Source organism: Morchella sextelata (assembly GCF_020137385.1).
Source record: "Morchella sextelata strain SCLS chromosome Unknown scls_25, whole genome shotgun sequence".
Taxonomy (NCBI): Eukaryota; Fungi; Ascomycota; class Pezizomycetes; order Pezizales; family Morchellaceae; genus Morchella; species Morchella sextelata.
In genome coordinates, this window is record NW_025408640.1 from 456,265 (window position 1) to 475,719 (window position 19,455).

Sequence of the window (19,455 nt, forward strand, 5' to 3'; positions counted from 1 at the left end):
GTTCGAATGAATGACCTCGGCCCCTCTGGGCGACACCATAGCCACTGGGCTACGGCGGTAGATGGTGTGGTGATTTTGGGTGTGCATTAATACTGGTGCATGATCGATGGAGAAAATGGCCTACGCAAAAGGTATTCAGAAAAAGAACCCGGCGTGTCGGTGTAGAGATAGTATGTAGTATGGAGGTATGACTTTGTTTCTATTGGGGTTCTTAATTGGAGAGTTGTGGGGTGGGATTGCTCTCGTTTACGGAACAATCTAGTATAGTATCGAGAGTTCTTCACCTTATCCACCACAATCCGCGGCATTCGTAATCCATAACCTCAACCTCACCCTTCACTATCCTCAGCAACCTCACGAAGCACACCACGCTCACTACGCTCAGCACGTTCAAGGGTCACCACGCTCACTACATTCACCACGCTCACAACGCTCACTACACTCATACCCCGCATTCCGGCTCTTATTATCACACAATCCACCCCCCACTCACTACCACAAACATGTCCGCCCGCACCGAATGCACCACCCACTTCCTCGCCACCGGCGAGTACTGCCCCGTCTGCGACCTCACCTCCGTCGAGATCGTCATCTGGTTCGGTCGCTGGATGTGGTCCAACAGCCCCCCCGTCATCGGCGCAGAGTCAAAACATAATATCAAGCTCTGGGATGATGATGTCGACCGGTGGGACTACAAGACACCCTGGTGGAAGCGGTTGAGGAAGGGGAAGCCTAAGAATGGGAAGGTCCACGTGCCGAAGGGGACGGATCCGGCGTGGCATTGGGGTTAGAACAGGGGTGGCGGAAGGGTGGTGGTTTTGGTTTTGAAGGGGAACGGAGGGGGATGCGGGAAAGAGGATCGTCAGCGATGAGTTCTTGGAGAAAAGGGGGGGGGGGGAGGTTGTCTTTGGATGATCGTTCCGCACATTCAACAACAATACGCTCACTTTAATAAATTCCATTTGTTCATTCCGGTCGTTCTTTTCTGTATCTGTGCTGTGAATATTCCTATTATATCCTCGTATCTCATGCATTCGCATATTGCGAATTTCAATCAAGCTGTCCTGTGAGAATCTGGAACTATCAAGCCTGGAACCATATAACATGATCTCCGGGGGAGACCAAGCCTTCTCAGATACGGAATTGCAGAAGTTATTTTGGCAGCCTTAGGGCCAGGGCACCTGCGCAAATAACGAGTTAGTTAGCAACCGTGCAAACGCTTATATACCGTCCATCCTAACCCCCTCTTCCAGCCCCCACCACACCTCTCAGTCTGCACATCAACCTCCATCACCATACAAACCTAGAACCAAAGCTCCCCAACCATGTCCGCCCACGTCCAGTGCACCACGCACTTCCTCGCCACCGGTGACTACTGCCCTATCTGCGATTTGTATAACATTGATATTTTCCTCTTCATGGCGAATTGGGCGTGGGATAGGCGGCCGAACATTACGCTATTCAAGGAGGACTCGAAGATATTCTGGTGGAAGAGGGGCAGGAAGAATAAGTTGAAGAATGTCATCATTGAGGGGCCGAAGGCGGGGAGGGATCCGTGCTGGCATTAGGGGATGGGATGAGGAGAGAAGGAAGCAGCCTCGGAGGGCGCACTGGATGCGGTGAAGGTAACCGCCGGTCTGCTAGCCCCTTGCCACTTGACTGCTAACATCGTGGCCAGATCTCGATATCTCGGGGGATTCGGAGGTGATTTTGGGATGGAAAGTGTACTGGATTCTGTCTAGCTGTTAGTTTTATGGCTCAATAAATCTCTACTTTTATCTGCACCTGTTGTATTCTCCAGTTCCGGACTCCTTAATTCAGACTCACATCTGAACCCTGGCTCTTCTCTGGTCAAGTCCCGGAAAACCCGCATAAATTAGATACTACCACCTAGATACCTGTATATAGTGCAAGTTCAGAATGGGGACAGGTGTTATCCTCAGAAAGTTAGGGTTAGGGTTTATATTAACACTTCTACGGCTTTGAGATCAGTTTTCTGTGACTTGAAGTAAGTACGTATAGAATGCGCATGTAGTGCTTGCGTTTTTCTTCTCTCACACTTTATCCTCTACTATCTTACTCCAGTATCTAGCGGGACCATTATATGCCAACGAGGCAACTCGACGTCCAGTATGTGCTGCTTCCTGAGCTCTTTACGCAGGAAATATCTGGATAGTGGCCGGACCTCTTGACGCAGGTGACTTGACTTAGGCGGTCGCAAGTACTAGTAATGCGAGGGCAAATTCCCGATGGATCAAAGGAGAGATCACGATGAGTACTGTGTCCTCACCACCTGGTTTGTGTCTTATTGTCTTCCGAGCATCATCATCCTACCGTTCGAGCTGGTTTCAATACTGACTTTAAGCTCTGATCCCGTCATACACATACATATATGACCAAAGTATATATTGAGTTCCTCATTCACTCCAACAGTTTTGGGACAAACGAATGGATGAGGTTTTAAAACACGTCACAGCAGCTAAGTGATGGCAAGTGGTAAGAATATCTGTTAAGCCAATAATACTATCTACAAAAATCTCCCTCTAAAATAACGAATTGTATGAGCAGATAGCGAGTTAAAAAGTTGGTCGTCCATTATAACTCGATCACCTGTTTGGCTTCAGCCTTTTGTTCAAACCCCCGCTCAAGCTTCCGGCGGCTTAGTTATACCTCTCTGGGAAGGGAAATCCTTGTCCCAGATATCTAAAGCTGCCTACAGGGCCGCCACCGATAGATAGGAGATGCCAGGTACCGGTTATGGGATCATTCAGGTAAGGCATCGACCTACGGGAAGGGCCAAGGAACCCAAAGAAAAAAGGCGACAGTTTCACTTAGTCACTTTACTTTACCTGGACATCCCTTTTATGACCGGCGTAGAACTCGCGATTTAGTTCAACTCAGCTGTTGCCACTGTTGTAGAAAAGGCTATAAACTCTTCATCTCGGGGTTCAGAATGTATGGATTGAAAGGAATTGAAAAAGAAAGCATCGAAGATTTTGATTTTAATTATCTCATAGTGGTATCTGAAAGGGCTATTCTCCCAATGCTTCTATCAGGGCCTCCTGTCGGTAAAACATGTGAGTAGTTACCCCAAATGCTTTACCCGCCAAAATCCCCCCTAACGACGCGATAAACAGCGTTTGAAAATGGGACATAAGACATTTCAGATACTTCCTAAAGAACCAGTGAAGGTGTCGGTAGGTGCGTATATTTTATTCCTCTCAAGTCTAGCATGGTCCTCGCTAACGGAAGCAGCGGGCTGATCGCTTTTATATCTTACAGGGGTAGCCTCACCAGACTATGATCGAAGTACTACTCGGGCTTATGGCATCCAACAAATCTGTGCAAGCAGAGCCCGCACCTAGCGCTACTAAACCACGGATCGTTCCCAACGAGCACCCTACACACATCTTTTTTAGAGTTTCTGCACTCCTGGGACCTGCTCTTCCCCACCTCCTCCTTTGTCACCGCAAACTTCCCGCCAAGCGATATAAGCCCGTCAACGTACTTCCCCTTGTGCCAATCAACTCTTTTACCTAACTCCCGGCGCGCGTGGGCGAGGTCAGTAAAGTCCCCAAGAAAGGTATTTGGCGGGTAGACGTGGGCGTGGGCGTGGGGGGGAGGGGTGGTGGTAGAGGTGGTGGCAGTGGGAGGCGAGTCAGTGGTCGCCGCTGGTACAGTGTGGTGTACTGAATAACGGCGGGTTCCAGAGGTAGTGACCCTGGGAGCTGTGGTAGATGGCGCTGAACGGCGTCGAGCACCAGAACTGGGCCTGTAGTCCTCATCATCCTCGTCATCCACCTCATCCACCTCAGTGCCACTGTTGCCCGTAGGAGGAGGGGATTCAGTGTTGCGCACAGGAGGAGGAGATTCCTGCTCCTCTGGTAGTTTACATTCCTCCACCAGATGGGCGTCTTCTTCTACACCCAGCGCTGCAGTCCCAGAGAGAAACGCCATATCCCTCTGTCCAGCAGGCCCCGCTGGGCGAGACCCTCCCGCCGCAACAGATGCGACCCTATGATATGCTGCAAGTGTCATCTTACGGGTAGCCAGGAAGGCTTCCATCGGGTCAGTTGCGATGTTGAAGATGTGTCCGTCGATGGTGAAGATTCTCTGTGCTCCAGTCGGGGCAGGAGGTGCCGGTGGACCGGTTGGAGAGACTAGGATGAACACCATATCCCTTGCCCCCGCCGTCCCCTCAAAGATAGCAACGTAGGATGCGATTATCTGAGAACGCAGGAAATGGAACGCCTCGAGCGGGTCCTTCGGGATGCTGAAGATGTGGCCCGCGATTGTGAATGCATATGGTGCTGACTAGGTGGTGACGTCGTCAGCATCGGGCTCAGGGGAGGCTGGTCGCTGGACTTGAGCGGGACGATGTGAGAGCGCGGGTTATGGACTTCTGATGAACGGGCGAAGACGAGTGTCGGAAGAGACAGGGCGGCGCCTAGTACGGGCCATCGTTTGGGGGGGGGGGTGTCGTGGGGTCGTGGTTGTGATGACTGATAAAAGGGAAGGGTGTTGGCTCAAGTGTGAAATAGCGATCGCTAGGCCAGGGTGTTGAAGTTGTCCGTCATGGACTCTCACTCGGCGTACCAAGAGAAGAGCTCGGCCTTAGTCATAGTTTCTCACTCGCTCACCGAGTGATCGTCTGTGTCCCCGTATCGCTTGTCACAAAACCACACCATAGCCCTCGACACGAGAAAGCTGAGTTCGAGGGGGATTGTGGCTGGGTAGATCCTTGTCTCAGATTGCCAGTGGTTTGTCAGAACTAGACCTCCAACTAGCAGGATAGGTGTACCGTCAGAGACAGGGACCAGCGCCGTGCACGAGCCGTCCTGGCCGGGAACTCGGCTTATTGAAATAATGATTCTAGCCATTCAATTTCAGGAGTTGAGCTCGAACCCAGTCAGGCTCGCCGTTCTATTTTTACATCTAAACATTGTGATTTTGATACAGTTTTCATTTCTACAGATGAACTCTGGGTAGTTTCCTTAATTTTGATATTCCTTGTTTCCATTATCAACCGATTACTGATAATTTATAACCATCGAGCCTATAGCTAGATGAGAATTTCCAATTTAGAATCGAGCTGGTGAGAAACAGACATCGAGCTCAAGGCACGAGCAAGCTCTCGTCATGACTCATGCCTAGCTCTAACTGGAACCGCTGTGGCATGGGTCAAAGCTACAAGTTGGTAAATTGAAGTGAACGGGGGATATATTTCACGAGAGGTACATCGATAGCAAAGAGGACGGGAGAAATAGTAACACATTGCAGATCAGTAGTGAGTCTATCTACACCAATTCCCACACCTTATACCCATTACAAGACCATCATAACCCTCCAAATTCTTCTACACCATTGCTCCCATCGTATCCCCCATTACAAGACCCTTCTAATCCTCCAAATCCTCCTCCACATTGCACAGAATTGACCTCTGCGCGCAGAACCCACACCTCTGATTCGTCAACGTGACGCGCGGATCTTCTCCCACCAGCACCCTACACACCACATCCACTCCATGTCGCTCCGCCGACAAAATGCACCGGCTACACTTCACCTCCCCGACAACCTCCCTCGTCTCTGCAAATATTCCACCGAGTGAGATTAGCCCCTCGATATACTTCCCTCTGCACCATGATTCACCCATATTCAGCTCGCGCCGCACGTGCGCGATGTCACGGAAGAACTGACCGAGTAAGAACCGTTTTAAGTTGAAGAAACATTCTCGGGTCTTGGCGCTCTCAACCGGGATGAGCTCTACACCAAGGAGGTTCAGGGTTAGGGTGAAACTCAGAGGAGAGTCGGTGTTTTATACAGGGAGTTCTACCGGCGTGAAAAACTGGCTAATCAGAACCCGAAAGCGAACTGAGTAAACAATGGGGACAAAATTAAACTGAACTGCTTGACTAAACGCTTGAAGGAAACCGGTTCGAAGTGGTACACGAACCGTTGGAAACTCTGGCCGGTGGTCTCTGGAACTGCACCATGGGCTTAGGCATGGGAACTGCTGGAATGAGCGACTATAAACCGCTACTAGGAGTCATGGTTCCCTAAAATCGACGGGTGGGTAGGTATTCCGAGCTCGTCCAAGAATAATGCTTCTGGCGTCTCATTACATGGAAGGAAACCTCTGGTTTGAAATATGCTCGCCATAATATATCTTTCAAAATTGTTAGATCTTTCTCCTCTTTGGGTTGGAGAGAATTAATCCATCCTGCCGACAACGACGGAAGAGGAGAGGTTGTACCGTCCGGCAAAAAGCCCTGAGGTCATTCTGCTGTGACCTCGGGGGCAGCTGTGCTTGGCACACACCGGCGTGTATTGCGAGCGTTTAGCAGTGCAGTAGGTATGATCACTAATAATTTATAACCATCGAGCCTATAGCTAGACGAGAATTTACAAGCTAAAATCAAGCTGGTGAGAAACAGGCATCAAGCTCAACGCTGTAGCAAGCTCGGTTGATGCCCAGCTCTAGCAGGAATGGCTGTGGCAGGGGGCAAGGCTACACGTCGGTAAATTGAAGTGAGCGTTGGATATATTCGATAAGGGATACATCGACCGTGAAGAGGATGGGTAGATTAGTAACGTTTTGTATGAGTGAGTCTATCTACACAATTACTCTCATAGTACTCTACTTACAGTATGTGTTCGGATCAACATTTAGACTACACACTGCTCCCGTCTGCACGCAAAGCCCACACCGGTTCTTCAGCATCCAGATCCACATGTCTGGCTCGTCCACCACCCAACAAGACATATACACTCCCGTCCGCTCCGACAACAAGAGGCAACTCTTACACCTGTCAATCCTCACAAGCTCCCTCGTCTCCGCAAACCCCCAACCGAGCGATAGTAGCCCGTCGATGTACTTCCCCCTGCACCACGACTTGTTCATGCCGAGCTCGCGCTGCGCGTGTTCGATGTCGTGAAAATTGCCAAGGAAGGTGTTGCGGCTGTTCAAGCTTGCGGAATCCAGCTTGAGGAGGGTGCGGGTAGTAGCGGCGGTAGGGGCGGTGGTGGGAGTAGCGGGTGTAGCATCATCTTCTGCTCGACGACAAGGCACAGCACTAGTGAGCGTACCAGCACGGGAGTCAATTCGAGTCAGAGCGTTCTGAGAGCTGTGCTCGGGTGTTGTCTCAGCGGCGGTGCCAAACACAAAGGCCATATCCCGCGCGCCTGCTCTCCCCTCTGTAACGTGCCGAAACGACGCGATCGTCATCTCACGGGTGGCAAGGAAGGCGGGCACTGCGCCGGCGGGGATCGTGAAGGTCTGGTTGTCGATGGAAATCTCTCTGGTACTGCCGCTGCCATCAGGAGCCGCGGGCTGGGTCATGCTCAGGCCACCGCGTGCGATCGGCTTTGCAGCCGTGGGGGCCAGAGCGGCACCAAAGATAAATCCCGTATCTGCGCTTCCGCCGCCCCGCCTGACACGGCACGCAGAAAGGCGATTGTCTGTGCCCTTGTGGCATGGAATGCCTGGACGGGGTCGTGCGGGGTGGTGAATGGGTGGCGGTCAATCAGGAGCGTTGTGGTGGTGGGCTGTATCTGTTTCTCCGACGCCGATCCGGCGGTGGTGTTGGTTTTCGACGCCTTGTCCACATGAATAGCGGGGGCTTCGACTGCCGATCCTCGGTGGGTGGTGCGTTGCACCTTGCGGGAGCCGGTCTTGGTGGAGGAGCGAGGTGGGGGAGAGGACTTGTGTTTCGGGTCAGGGGCGATGAGGTCTGAGTCGTGGCGGGAGCTGCGGGCGCTGCGTATGGGACCCATGGTGGTGATGATGAGGCAGTGTAGGGGAGGTGGAGTGTGGTAATGGAAATGATGGGGGAGAGGAAGAGAGGAAGGAAGAGTAGGGGATGTAGTAGCGTGTGCTGTGTTCTCAAGTCTTGGCACGCCCACCCAGGACGAACATTTCACCAACGATGTTGAAGGTTAGGGTGACACCTAGACGAGAGTTGTCCTTATTTATACAGGGACTTCGAACGGCATGCAAAACCGGCGAATCAAACTCCGAAAGTGAATTGGCCAAAGAATGAGATTGTAAAACTGAAATCAACTGCTTCACTCAACGGTTGTCGGAGCGCGATTTGAACTGGTACACGAGCGGTTGAAAAGAATGGCCGGTGGTCTCTGGAGTCGCCCCAGGGGCCTCGGGCATGAACAAGCGACTACAAACCGGTACCAGGAGCCCCAGACTCGGCCTAAAGTTGGCGAGTGGGTAAATATAGGTATTCCGAGCTCGGGCTCATTCCCGGCCGCAGTGGTCCTCGTATTACTTGCATGTATTGTGATCCTTGAGTATGATTGATACGTTAAATAAGCTTGAATATATGGTTAAACAACGCTCTGACAGTAGGTTTCGGAAGCGTTGACATATCTGCACAATTATTCGAGGATTGATGAGCGTCATGAAGTATCACTCGGTGATGCTACTCCTCCGGTGGACAAACTTCTCAACCTGTGTGAGGCAGTTAATATAGCCTTATTCTAACTAAAGTTATTCATCCCTCAGGTGACAATGCTGGTGCTGGGGTAATCAGATACCTCTACTGCGTAGTATTGATTTAAGACGGATTCGAGCACGCAATCGAATGATAGTTTATGACTATTATTTAGCTAAGTATTCGCATATAGAACAGTAGACAGCCTCAATCGGAGCCTAACTAATCATTGTTAACTAAGAACACCCAAGGCTACTCTTTCGTGAGATAATAAACCCCCGATCCAAGCCCACACCCACCCCCGTCCCCATCCTCAGCAGCATTCCCACCACTACCCCCATCCCCAACCTGAACCCGCCATCTCTTTACCGGCCGTCCCTCTTCCCCCTCACAGCCCTCAGCAGCCCTCTTCCCAGCAGCACCAACCCCGCCCCCTCCCTCCGCCGCCCCAGTACCCATCGCGACAGCCAGGTCCCTGTCCGTCCCGCTCCTTGCCACAACCGCACGATACGACGCAATGACCTGCTGCCGCACCGTATGGAAGCACTCCACCGGATCCGCCGGAACCTCGAAGATGTGCCCATCGATAACGATCGCTGTAAAGCCCGCAGGGGACAGGGTCGAGGTGTTGGTCGCGGCGTTCACCATGCCCGGTTTGGGAATGCTGGGGTTGGCCGCAGAAGCGTGCTGGGCTGGGGCGTCGGGATCCAGTTGCCCGTCGTCGGACGGGGCGGGCTCGGTCTTGATGCCCTTCGGCGGACTGGAGGTTTTACTGCCCTTGATACCTTTCTTGGGAGCTTCCTTCTTGGGGGCATTTTTCTTGGGAGCTTCTTTCTTGGGTGCTTTTCCCTTGCCCTTGGAAGCAGCGGCAGTACGAGGAGCTGCTTTGCGAGCTCTCTTGGGAGCGGGAGCAGGAGACTCGTTCTCGCTCTCGTTGTCGTTGTCGTTGTCGTTTTCATCTTCATTTTCATCTCCGGAGGCAGCAGGCTCACTGGCGGAGGCTTCGTCGAGGGCTTCATCATCTTCGAGGGCCTCCTCGTCACTGGGGATGGAGGGTTCCGATGGGGGTGGATCGGACACTGCCACTCTGCCAAAACACCTGCCAATGGGGGCGTATCGAGTCCAGCTTCTGCATCCTGTACCCCGCCGGGGTGGTTGCCTGGTGCGGGCCATTGTGAGATACAGGAGGAGGTCAAGGGGATGGATAATGACGCCTGTGGACCACGGGGGTGATGAGCTTTGATGAGAGGTAAGGGGGAGAAATGTATTGATGATGAAGGCAGAGCTGTACTAGATGAGATTGTGTGATGCCGGAGATGGATGGAGATGGAGATGGTTGTGGTGGAGGGTATGGAGATATGGGGGCTGGACTTGGGTCATATCTGTGCTTGGCGTCTATTTTGGCCGCAGTGTGAAATGTACACTAGTAGACGTGCATTGTAGCCTGCGTAGTGTTCATTTGCGTTGCGGTTAGTATAGGATGGGCGCGAGCCCAGTGGTGTCGGATATTTGACATTGAGCAAAATAAGGCAAGGATCATAAGACGCAACAAGATCAGTTTCTAGCTCGCATTAACTTTCTTCCACCTTAAATGTCCTTCAAAGCAATTGCGAGCTTCTTCCGGTTTTCTCATGAGCTCGGTAGGCAGATTGGAAATCGTTAGGTCCTAGTCATAGACTATCACTCCGTGTTTACTCCCGAATTACAGACGCCGGTTGCACCACGCCAAGGGGTTTGATAAATCCTAGTCCATCATTGATATCCGGCGAAGGATATTCTCGTATTGAATTGTGTTCGCCTCGTTCGCGGATGTGGGGGGTGTTAGTCCCCAGGTGGGGAGATCGGACCGAGTGATAATCTGTCAATCGGATGTGCGTGTACAGATCAACCAAGTGGTAGAGGGTTGTTGATAAATGGATCACGAAAGATGTTATCGGTGTAATTTCACCACATAGATGAGTCCATTCAAGGCGTTGTCCTCCCCTAGGATGGCTATGGCGATACACGAAGTTCAATGCTCTGAATTCGTCTTTAGGAATGAAAGCTATGTTGAGATTACTATTTTTAGGTCGCTTAATGAGAGCCTGAGCCTAAGCTTGACCCATAGTCCCGAGTCTTGAAGTTGGGCTCGAGGTTGAGCTTGAGCTCTCGTGACTATACCTAAAAGTTGACCTCCCAGTAAGTGGAGGACATATTTCTTTATGTAGCTGTTCTGTCCGGTCCGTAAGTCATCCTATCCACCAGAAAATACGAATTGGGCGCCCTATCGGCCAGGGAATTGTTATATCGTATTAACTTGAAAATAGCGCCCCACCCATAAGCATAAGCTCAACCCATATGGACGTGACAGGTATTCGGTTGAAGACTTGCGGGTGTTAAATGACACGAGGGTGCAGTTGTAGGATTGCTGGATAGAGTTTGATAAAATTGTAAATTGATAGTGATGTAACTAAGTCGTGACCTCTCTTCTTTTACCTGTCTTTCCCTTCAGCTCCTTCCTTCTCCCACTATCTTTGTCAAGCAGGCAGGGAGCTTTTATTCTAACAGTTGGAATAGAACTTGCTTATTTACCTGACCCTGTTTGGTCATGGTATCCAGTGACTGCACGTGTTGCCTCATATCAAGATGTTATAGCATTGCCGGGTGACAAAAGTAACCGTGATTTTGCTTAGCAACCAGCAGAAATTGCCCAAATCGACCAACTCCCAAAGTCGGTTCTCGAGATTCATACCGAAGGGATAGGTTCTATCAATCTAAGGCTTTCTAACTATACAATCCTTGATTTCGTATCTATTATGGTTATGGAGTTATACTTGTTTCAAGACGCATTCACATACAAATCTGGTTGCAATGCAAAATCACGGTTACTTTTGTCACCCAGCAATAATTCGGAGTTCTGAGTTTCACTGACAATCTTTCGTCAACCTCAAGTTCGTGGTTTGACAATATTGTTGGGTTCCCCAGTGTTTAGAGTGACTGCTGAGCGGGATGCAAACTCTCTGTCGGGCGGGGTGGCCCTTTGGGTTTATTCCGATAAAGCAGGTACCTGGTGGATAGGGCGCCCGAATCATACTTCCTGGCGGATAGGACGCCCATACGGCTCGGTCAGAACATAGCTCACCCGGGGGCTATAGTGTTCAACTAGCATTAGTAATAATCTCCCAGGTTCGAGCTTTTTGGATATGGGCTTGAGCTGGCTCGGGCTCGTCGGTAAGAGAGCTTGATCTGTGCGAGCTTAAAGCTCGAGTTCAAAGCTTGAGCCCGCTCTGCTCGGGCCCATCACTAGCTCAGGTGGGATAAGGAAAACGCTGTAGAGTAACTTACAGTACACTATAACACCCGGCAGTTTGCATGCAGATGACTGATACAACACTCCGTCTACTCTCCATACACACCCTCCTCCTTCTACATCCCCATCCATCACACAATACCCTAACTCTTCTCTAAATTACCCATCAGTGCACCTCTCCCCATCATCGAATTTCTCTACTGCACCTTCTCTCATCATCTCACGATGACCTTTACTCCGATTGTTCGCCACGGCACAGGGCCCAGGTACCAACCCACTTCTGCCTCCACATCCAATGGCAAGATTGTCCTCTCAAAGTCGCCCCCAGTTGAGCTCGCCGGGGAGAACGATGAACGCCTAGGGCTTCGGGAAGAATACCTCGTTACCGAGGACGAATACACAGGCACTGAAAGCTCTTCTAGTGGTACGGCTGCCTCCGGGGATGATAACGACAACGCCAACTTCACCGAGGACGAAGTCCTATGCACTGAAGGCTCTGTCAGTGAGCTTGCTGCCTCCGAAAATGATAATGATAACGATAACGATAACGATAACGATAACGATAACGACACCGACGTTCCTGCTCCTACTCCTACTCCTGCTCCTAAGAAAGCAAGGAAAGCAGCAGCCTCTCGTGCTACCACCGCTACTACTACCAAAGACAGGAAGAAAGCTCCCAAGAAGATTGCGAAGAAGAGCAAGGGTAAACGCACCCCGAAGCGGATCAAGGCCGAGCCTGCTACCTCCGACAATGAACACGAGGACATTGAAGACTCTGCCCAGGAAGAAGAGGCGCCAGACGCCGATACAAAAAAGAGACGCCGCAGGGTGGACACTATGGCTAAAACCGAGCAATTGTCCTCTACAGACTTTACAGCGATCTTTATCGACGGGTACGGCTTCGACGTTCCTGCGGATCCGGTGGAGTGCTTTCATAAGGTGAGGCAGCATGTTATTGCTTCCTATCGTGCGGTTGTGGGAAGGAGAGGGACTGAGAGGGATATGGCAGTTGTGGTGGGGACTGGCATAGCGGATGGGGCTAGCGAGGTTGATGGCGGGGTTCATGGCGGGGGTCGCGGGGGTAGGAAGAGAGCGGCTGAGGGCGGGAAGGGCGGGGACCCGGGGAACGGTAGGAAGGTGAAGAAGCGTGGTATACAGGTTGCGAATACAGTCGACTCTCGTTATAGTGATGCTCGATATAGTGATATTCTTCTTATAAGGATGTCACTTAAGTTGCTGGTCCTAACATTTGCTATGGGGTATTAGTGATATTTTGATAGAACGATATCCTTAGGTATTTAGTAGATGAAGAGAACAAAAACCTAAGGAAAAATGAAAGAAAGAAAAAGCAAAAAGAAACAGGTTTCCAAGGAAGAGAAGAAAATAATTTCCATAAAAGGAGTGAGTGATCAAGCAACGAAATTAAATTAAATTTTATTCTTCGGTCCAGAAAAAACCTAGCCCTGAACTTCTTATAGTGATAATCTCGTTATAAGGATGCCACTTTCCGGTCCCGACCTCATCACTATAACGAGAGTCGACTGTAAGGGGGAGGGTAGCTATGCTGGTGGGCTTGATGCTGCTGAGAGTTGTGGTGCGGGCGGGGGTAAGGAGGAGAGCATTATGCTCTGAGGGAGTTGCATTCGGATTTTCTTGTTTGTCAGGTTCACACTGTGGCTTCTTATATATATAAATGTTTAGCTAGATAGCGTCTTACCAAAATTAAATACATTTTTGCTGCTTCCTGAATTGTCCGATTGTACAGGGGTTTCGATAACCTGGCATAGCCCAGCTGTTCTACTTGACTGAAGAACATTGCTCACTCAGGAACCTGTTGCTATGGCTGATTGCCGCAGGATTTACTGCACAAAGTAATTGTACAGTAAAACAATGGATCAAAATCGCTGCGACGCTGCCTGACTTTCCTCTGAATAGATAACGATTGTAAAGATTTCTATGGCCCACTCAAAGACCGGCAAAGAGGACAGCTATATTCACGGCGCCCCCTCGATGACTACTCGAGAACTCCTAATCTGTGGCTTTACTTGCTAATTCTAACCGATAAGCTTTAAGAGGGCGCCAAGGAAGCTATCAGCACACGCATGGTTTAAATGGTCGAGGGGTAACACAGCTACCTAGCGGAGCCACCATGAGACCTTCAGGAGGTCTTGCGTTCGACACACATCGGCGCAGTGGAGCGCAATACTTTTTTGTATTTTATTTGCTTTTTTTTTATTTATCGTAATGCTGCAATCTGCATACCCTGGGTACATACCTGTAAGTGGTCGACTATTGTGGTTGATTGTTGGCTTAGTGTGGTACACGGCGTTGGCGCTCGAGACCTTAACTCGAGGCTTATGGTTCGAGAGAGATGCAATACCCCAATGCAAAGTAAACATTAGCGGTATACTTATTCTCCCTGAGAAATTGATACATGTGGATTTATTACGTCTACCCCGGACTCCATATCGATATATACTCGAAGGATGGAATACTAAAATGAGACAATCATGTAAGCAGCCATGTAGAGTTCCTGGCTGGGCCACCATAGTTCCTGAATGAACCGCTCATAGGTGAAGACTTCCGGAGACACCTCGGCTCGTGCCCATTACTAGAGACGGGATATGGATAACGTTGTGGAATAACTTCCAGTACACCATTGCTACAAGCGGCAGTTTGCATGCAGACCACTGGTAAGACACGCGGTCTACTCAGGGTCGAGGTCTGTCCCCAGTTGATGACATACATATCTCTCTCACTTATTATTGCTTGTATGATATCATCGATATTAGGTCGATTATTCTTTCTAGTTTCCCACATCTCGTATTCATCATTACCGGTTATCAATATTAACGCTCAAGCCCACCAAAGGAAGAAGCAATACACTACCTGTTAGACCTGCGTCATCAGTACCGAACATGAGTCACCCGCAACCTGTTATATAACTGTAGCGCATATGTCTTGTGTGGCGGCCAGAACTATCCCGTAAGCTGTCGCGAAAAATGGTGGCCCACCAAAAAAAAGAAAACTTGGTGTGGTTTTACCAACAGATCTCATTATCTCTCTGATCAAATAATAGATCTCTGATACAAATCTAATTCTGTGTTGTAGGGGGGTCAGCATCGACAGCTTAAGGGATAGTATGAGATCGACCTGTCACACATATACCACCGCATAACAGTTGGTATTGTGTCGTTTCCGGATCAGTGCATCTTCCAGTGGACAAACTCAATGTGATGAGCAGTTATTCGGTATCAATGTCGTCAGAGGCGGAAGGGAGCCTCTTACCACTCGCCAGTTATACATTGTCCGGTACAGTACGCTCCATCTACACTCTCTACACCCTCCTGCCCCCCCACCCGTCCCACAACACCTACCCCTCCTCTACATCATCTATCAGTAGACTGCACACCTCCTTATCATCGAACTCCTCTCTTCTAAACCGATTAAAGCTTCTTATACCATTCCACAATGATCACCTATGGAGCCCGCAAGGGCACAGGACCCAGAGCACCCGAATCCATCTCTGCCCCCGTATGCATCTGGGATGAGTACATGGTGACCGAGGACGAATACCCCGGCACCGAAAACCCTTGCAATCAGAGTGCTCCCTTCGAAGAAGGCACCGACCACGACCACGACTCCGAGACCGAGAGCGATGTTCATGCTCCTCCTCCTCCTCCTGCTACAAAATCTATGAAAGCGCCTCCCCCTGCTGCTGCGGCTCTTCCTGCTGCAGCGGCTCCCGCTAGTGGTAGCAAGAATCCTACCGGAAAGGTCCCAAACGGCAGCAAGACCGGAAACGCTACAAAGAGCGTCCAGACGGATCCTACCACCGCCGGCGATATCGCTGCGACCAAAGCCGTGCCCTTGTCCTCTGCGATCTTTATCGACGAGTACGCCTTCGACGTTCCTACAAATCCGGTGGAGTGTTTCCAGAAGGTGCGGCAGCAGGTCATTGCGTCGTACCGTGCCGTGGCGGCAAGGAGGGGGACTGACAGGGATTTGGCTGTGGTCATGGGGAGTGGATCCGTGGACGGAGTAGGTGGTGTTCATGGCGGGGGTCGTGGTGGGAGGAAGAGAGCGGCTGGGGGCGGGAGGGGCGGGGATGTGGAGGAGGGGAGGAAGGTGAAGAGGTGACGCGCGCAGGTTAGAAATGGGGGAAGGGGGCCATCCTGGTGGAGTTCGTGCCGCTGAGGCTGGTGGTGAGGCGGCGGTAGGGTGGGGAATATTATATATTATGCTCTGAAAGGGAAGCATTCGGATTTTCTTGGTCAGATACTAGGCTCACACTGACCCCTCTTATATATATAAATATTTAGCCAGATAGCGTAGTAACAGAATTAAATCCACTTTTACTGCTTCCTCGATTGCCCCATTGTTCCACAGTGGTTTTGATATGCTGCATGGCCTAATTGTAACAGTATGGATCGTCACCGGACTGGTCTGGTCCGCATGGTGATCTTGAGCCCGGACTTGTATTCAGAACTATTGATTCAAAGACTTCCCGTATTGTACAAACTACACCACCAGGACTTCAAAAAAATTGTGCTAAATGGGTGTATTTAACTACCTCTCCCAACATTGTTAACCCGGGAATTTCATTTATCAAACTGGTATGTGGGTTAGCGTTGGCAACTATTTCAGGCGGAAAAATAATTAATCTGTGCAGGTTGCCAGTTGGGTTGTGTCGGTTTACGGTGTGTGAGGTATCGTGATTAGTAATCACCATAGTCTGAAGCCCAAACTGTACTGACTACCTCATTGGTATTTAGTTTCTTACGGTAATTGTATCTGTATATACCGCCAAGCCGGCGACTAATTGCAAATACTGGGCCACTCTCGAGACCGCCTTGACTTTTCTTCATCCTCCGGAGTCTATTCAAAGAGTATTTAGCTAATTCCGGCTCACTCTTGCAATCGGTAAGCATTCCTTATTTCATAAGTCACTATTTCTTACTTTCATAAGTCACGATGATGTCCATTTGTTATAGGCTCCTAGCTTATTGTTTTGCGATTATCTCTTTATTTCCTTACTGCGTGAGAGGTGGAGGAAGTGATTGGCAAGTTCTGGGGCAGTGGGATCTTGTCATAGACTACGGTCTGCGTGCGGTTGATGAATCGGAAGAGACATCTTGGAGTTGAGTGGTAATCATAGACTATCACTCGGTCATGTGCTCAAGCCCGCAAATCAAATCACAAACGCCAGTTGCACCACGCAAAGATGTCAGATTTCTCCTGCTCTATCATTTATATCCGGAAGGAGATTAAGTAATTTTAGGCCATGTTTGCCTATTTTACTGATTTCGAGATAGAGTGTTAGGTCACCAGGTATGGGAGATCGGGCCGAGTGATGGTCTGTGAACCGGGTGTACGTGGACAGATCATCAAGCTACAGATTTATACTTATCAGGGCGACTAAAGATTAATTAGAGGAGCGATATTTCCTCACATAACTTAGTTTATTCAAGGCTTTGTCTCCACCTAGGATTGGTTTCGCAATACACGCGGTGATGAATCTAGTACTAGGACCGGGGGTGAGCGCTCATGAACATGAAGAAGATTATATTGTGATATCGTGGAGCAAGTTAAAAGAACATGTGTCAGAAAACGTTTCAAAGGCTACGTTGGTGGATTCAATTAAGCATATCTGTTCGTTTCAAGAGCTATAAGTCAAGCTGCGGCAACCCACTTAATCCTACCATCATCACTCCCATTTCTTTGGGTCCGGCCATTCAGAGCGACAGTGCCCTCAGAATCTCAGATAGATATATAAAAAGCCTCGGTTGCCAACAGCCTGAAGGGAACAGGGTTCCATGAGCAGAGTATTCACGAGAATTCGAAACCTATATTTCCCCTTGTTGTAAGAGACCGAGGTCAATCGATTCTTAAATCTAGCTAATATCAGAAAACTTCGATCGGCGAATTAGCATATCTGGAAGACGGTTACCAAGCGACCTACAAGCCATCCTGAAGCACCTGGTATTTGGAGCGCTGAGGGCAGATCGCGGAATATCTAGCCCGGCCGTGGTTTAGTTCTGGGTAACAGTGATTCCTTTACCAGTTTGCAATTGCTCGCTATAGAATTTATAACCTCTAATCCCGCGGTGGTCTGTATAGTTCCAGAGATGACCGAATATGCAACGGGAGCACCCCCCGTATAACAATCCACCATGCATCATGAGTTGACAAGGATCACAACACGCACTAGTCCATCACTTACCCTTCTTTCCCTCTCTTCATCCTCCCTATCAAGACCATCCGTACACACCCACCCCACACAGACACTTGATCACGTCCATCAACACCAATGGTACACATTCACCTTCGTGGCGACAGCCACGGCAATCAGGTTTCCGTATCGAGCCCCTCCGTACGGACTCGCTATCTCAACCTTCACCGCGGCACAACTCGCGCACCGACAACTCCACGAGCGGAGCATACCCATGCCGCCACCCACACTCCGCAAGCAGAGCATACAGACCCCGCCACCCCACCGTCACCCTCGTAATTGACAACCACCCATCCAGCACCCCCCACAATCCCGCAGAAGCATTTCACGCCACACGCACTCAGACGATCGCCTCCTTCCGGACAGTTGCAGCGGAGACAGCGACGGCCAGTGATATGAGCTTCATCTTCGACGCTATTGTAGCACTGTCTCCCACTGATACAACTCCATCCTCATATGTTGCCCCGTCGGATTCTGATGCAGCCAAGTCGACACCGAGCATGGGCCAACTTGCCCCCCCGCGCTACAGCGGCAGCACTAGAGACATCGAAATCGACAGCCACAAGTTCATGCTCCCCACAGACGCGGTCCATGCCTTCCTGGAAACTCGTGAAATGACGATTGCCGCTTTTCGGATGATTGCGGCGGGGGAAGCGGCGGTGGGGGGCGGGAGGGATATGGCGTTCGTTTTTGGCACTGCTATTTTTGCTACCCCTGAGGGGACAAGAATCGTGGAAGGAGAGGGCGATATGGCATCTCAGGCTCATATTACTGACGGAGAACGTACGCCAGCGCCTATTTCTGAGGAGACAGATGAGATAGAGGTTCACGAGGTTGACGAGGATGAAGACAAGGATTACGCCACGCCCGCGTCCAGTGGCGGCCGCAGTCCTCGCTCCTGGCAGGACCTTACTCCCGCGGTTCCATTCCTTAGCGAAGGACTTCGTCGTCGGGCAGTTGGTGACACAGTGCAGGCTGTAAGTGTGTCTATCGCCTCGACTTCAACCCCTATCATGACACCGGCCCCAACCCCTAAGAATACCCTGGCTCCAGCGCCCCCCATTCCCCCGATCCCCACCCCACCTACCGCAACCCCGCCCCGGATCGCCAACCACCTGCCAAGCACCTTTCTTGGTAACTTCCCCGACCTCGACAACGCCGAGCTCAAGCTCGGCCGGTCCAACAAGTTGCTTTCAGGGATGTATATCGACGGCTGGCTATCAATCGGTGGGAAGTTTGCTGCAACGACGGAGCTGGTTGGGGAGGAGAGGTGTTGCGCGTGTGTTTCGCGGGCTGACGAGAACGGGGTGGCTGGGCAGGCGGTGTGTAAGGTGCTTACGGAGGAGGATCCAGTTGGTGGGGCGTTTGTGGAGGATGATCCGGGGATGGAAAGTGGGTGCGTACTGTTTGATGACGGGGTTGGAGTGTAAGGAGGGCGAGGGGAAGGTAGTGAAGTGAGGGGGGTTGGGTTCTGGGTGGGACATGGGTCG

General features: G+C 50.6%; 8 protein-coding genes across 8 annotated transcripts; 5 read left to right on the top strand and 3 right to left on the bottom strand.

Annotated features, from left to right (window-relative positions):
* Positions 1–503: 503 nt before the first annotated feature.
* Positions 504–791, top strand: H6S33_008062 (uncharacterized protein; the record flags this gene model as incomplete). The annotated part of the gene is made up of 1 exon (XM_044839407.1): positions 504–791. One exon carries the CDS (start codon positions 504–506, stop codon positions 789–791), a length of 288 nt encoding a protein of 95 aa, XP_044688253.1.
* Positions 792–1,325: 534 nt separating this feature from the next.
* On the top strand, positions 1,326–1,568 carry H6S33_008063 (uncharacterized protein; the record flags this gene model as incomplete). The annotated part of the gene is made up of 1 exon (XM_044839408.1): positions 1,326–1,568. One exon carries the CDS (start codon positions 1,326–1,328, stop codon positions 1,566–1,568), a length of 243 nt encoding a protein of 80 aa, XP_044688254.1.
* A 1,744-nt stretch (positions 1,569–3,312) lies between these two features.
* On the bottom strand, positions 3,313–4,461 carry H6S33_008064 (uncharacterized protein; the record flags this gene model as incomplete). The annotated part of the gene is made up of 2 exons (XM_044839409.1): positions 3,313–4,310; positions 4,401–4,461. 2 exons carry the CDS (start codon positions 4,459–4,461, stop codon positions 3,313–3,315), a joined length of 1,059 nt encoding a protein of 352 aa, XP_044688255.1.
* Positions 4,462–5,398: 937 nt separating this feature from the next.
* Positions 5,399–7,773, bottom strand: H6S33_008065 (uncharacterized protein; the record flags this gene model as incomplete). Its single annotated transcript, XM_044839410.1, has 4 exons — positions 5,399–5,763; positions 5,954–6,010; positions 6,805–7,330; positions 7,393–7,773. The coding sequence occupies 4 exons, from the start codon at positions 7,771–7,773 to the stop codon at positions 5,399–5,401; spliced, it is 1,329 nt and encodes a 442-aa protein (XP_044688256.1).
* Positions 7,774–8,696: 923 nt separating this feature from the next.
* On the bottom strand, positions 8,697–9,617 carry H6S33_008066 (uncharacterized protein; the record flags this gene model as incomplete). The annotated part of the gene is made up of 1 exon (XM_044839411.1): positions 8,697–9,617. One exon carries the CDS (start codon positions 9,615–9,617, stop codon positions 8,697–8,699), a length of 921 nt encoding a protein of 306 aa, XP_044688257.1.
* Positions 9,618–11,958: 2,341 nt separating this feature from the next.
* H6S33_008067 (uncharacterized protein) lies at positions 11,959–12,763 on the top strand (the record flags this gene model as incomplete). Its single annotated transcript, XM_044839412.1, has 2 exons — positions 11,959–12,672; positions 12,743–12,763. 2 exons carry the CDS (start codon positions 11,959–11,961, stop codon positions 12,761–12,763), a joined length of 735 nt encoding a protein of 244 aa, XP_044688258.1.
* A 2,441-nt stretch (positions 12,764–15,204) lies between these two features.
* H6S33_008068 (uncharacterized protein) lies at positions 15,205–15,873 on the top strand (the record flags this gene model as incomplete). The annotated part of the gene is made up of 1 exon (XM_044839414.1): positions 15,205–15,873. The coding sequence occupies one exon, from the start codon at positions 15,205–15,207 to the stop codon at positions 15,871–15,873; it is 669 nt and encodes a 222-aa protein (XP_044688259.1).
* Positions 15,874–18,043: 2,170 nt separating this feature from the next.
* H6S33_008069 (uncharacterized protein) lies at positions 18,044–19,395 on the top strand (the record flags this gene model as incomplete). The annotated part of the gene is made up of 2 exons (XM_044839415.1): positions 18,044–18,231; positions 18,264–19,395. The coding sequence occupies 2 exons, from the start codon at positions 18,044–18,046 to the stop codon at positions 19,393–19,395; spliced, it is 1,320 nt and encodes a 439-aa protein (XP_044688260.1).
* Positions 19,396–19,455: the final 60 nt, after the last annotated feature.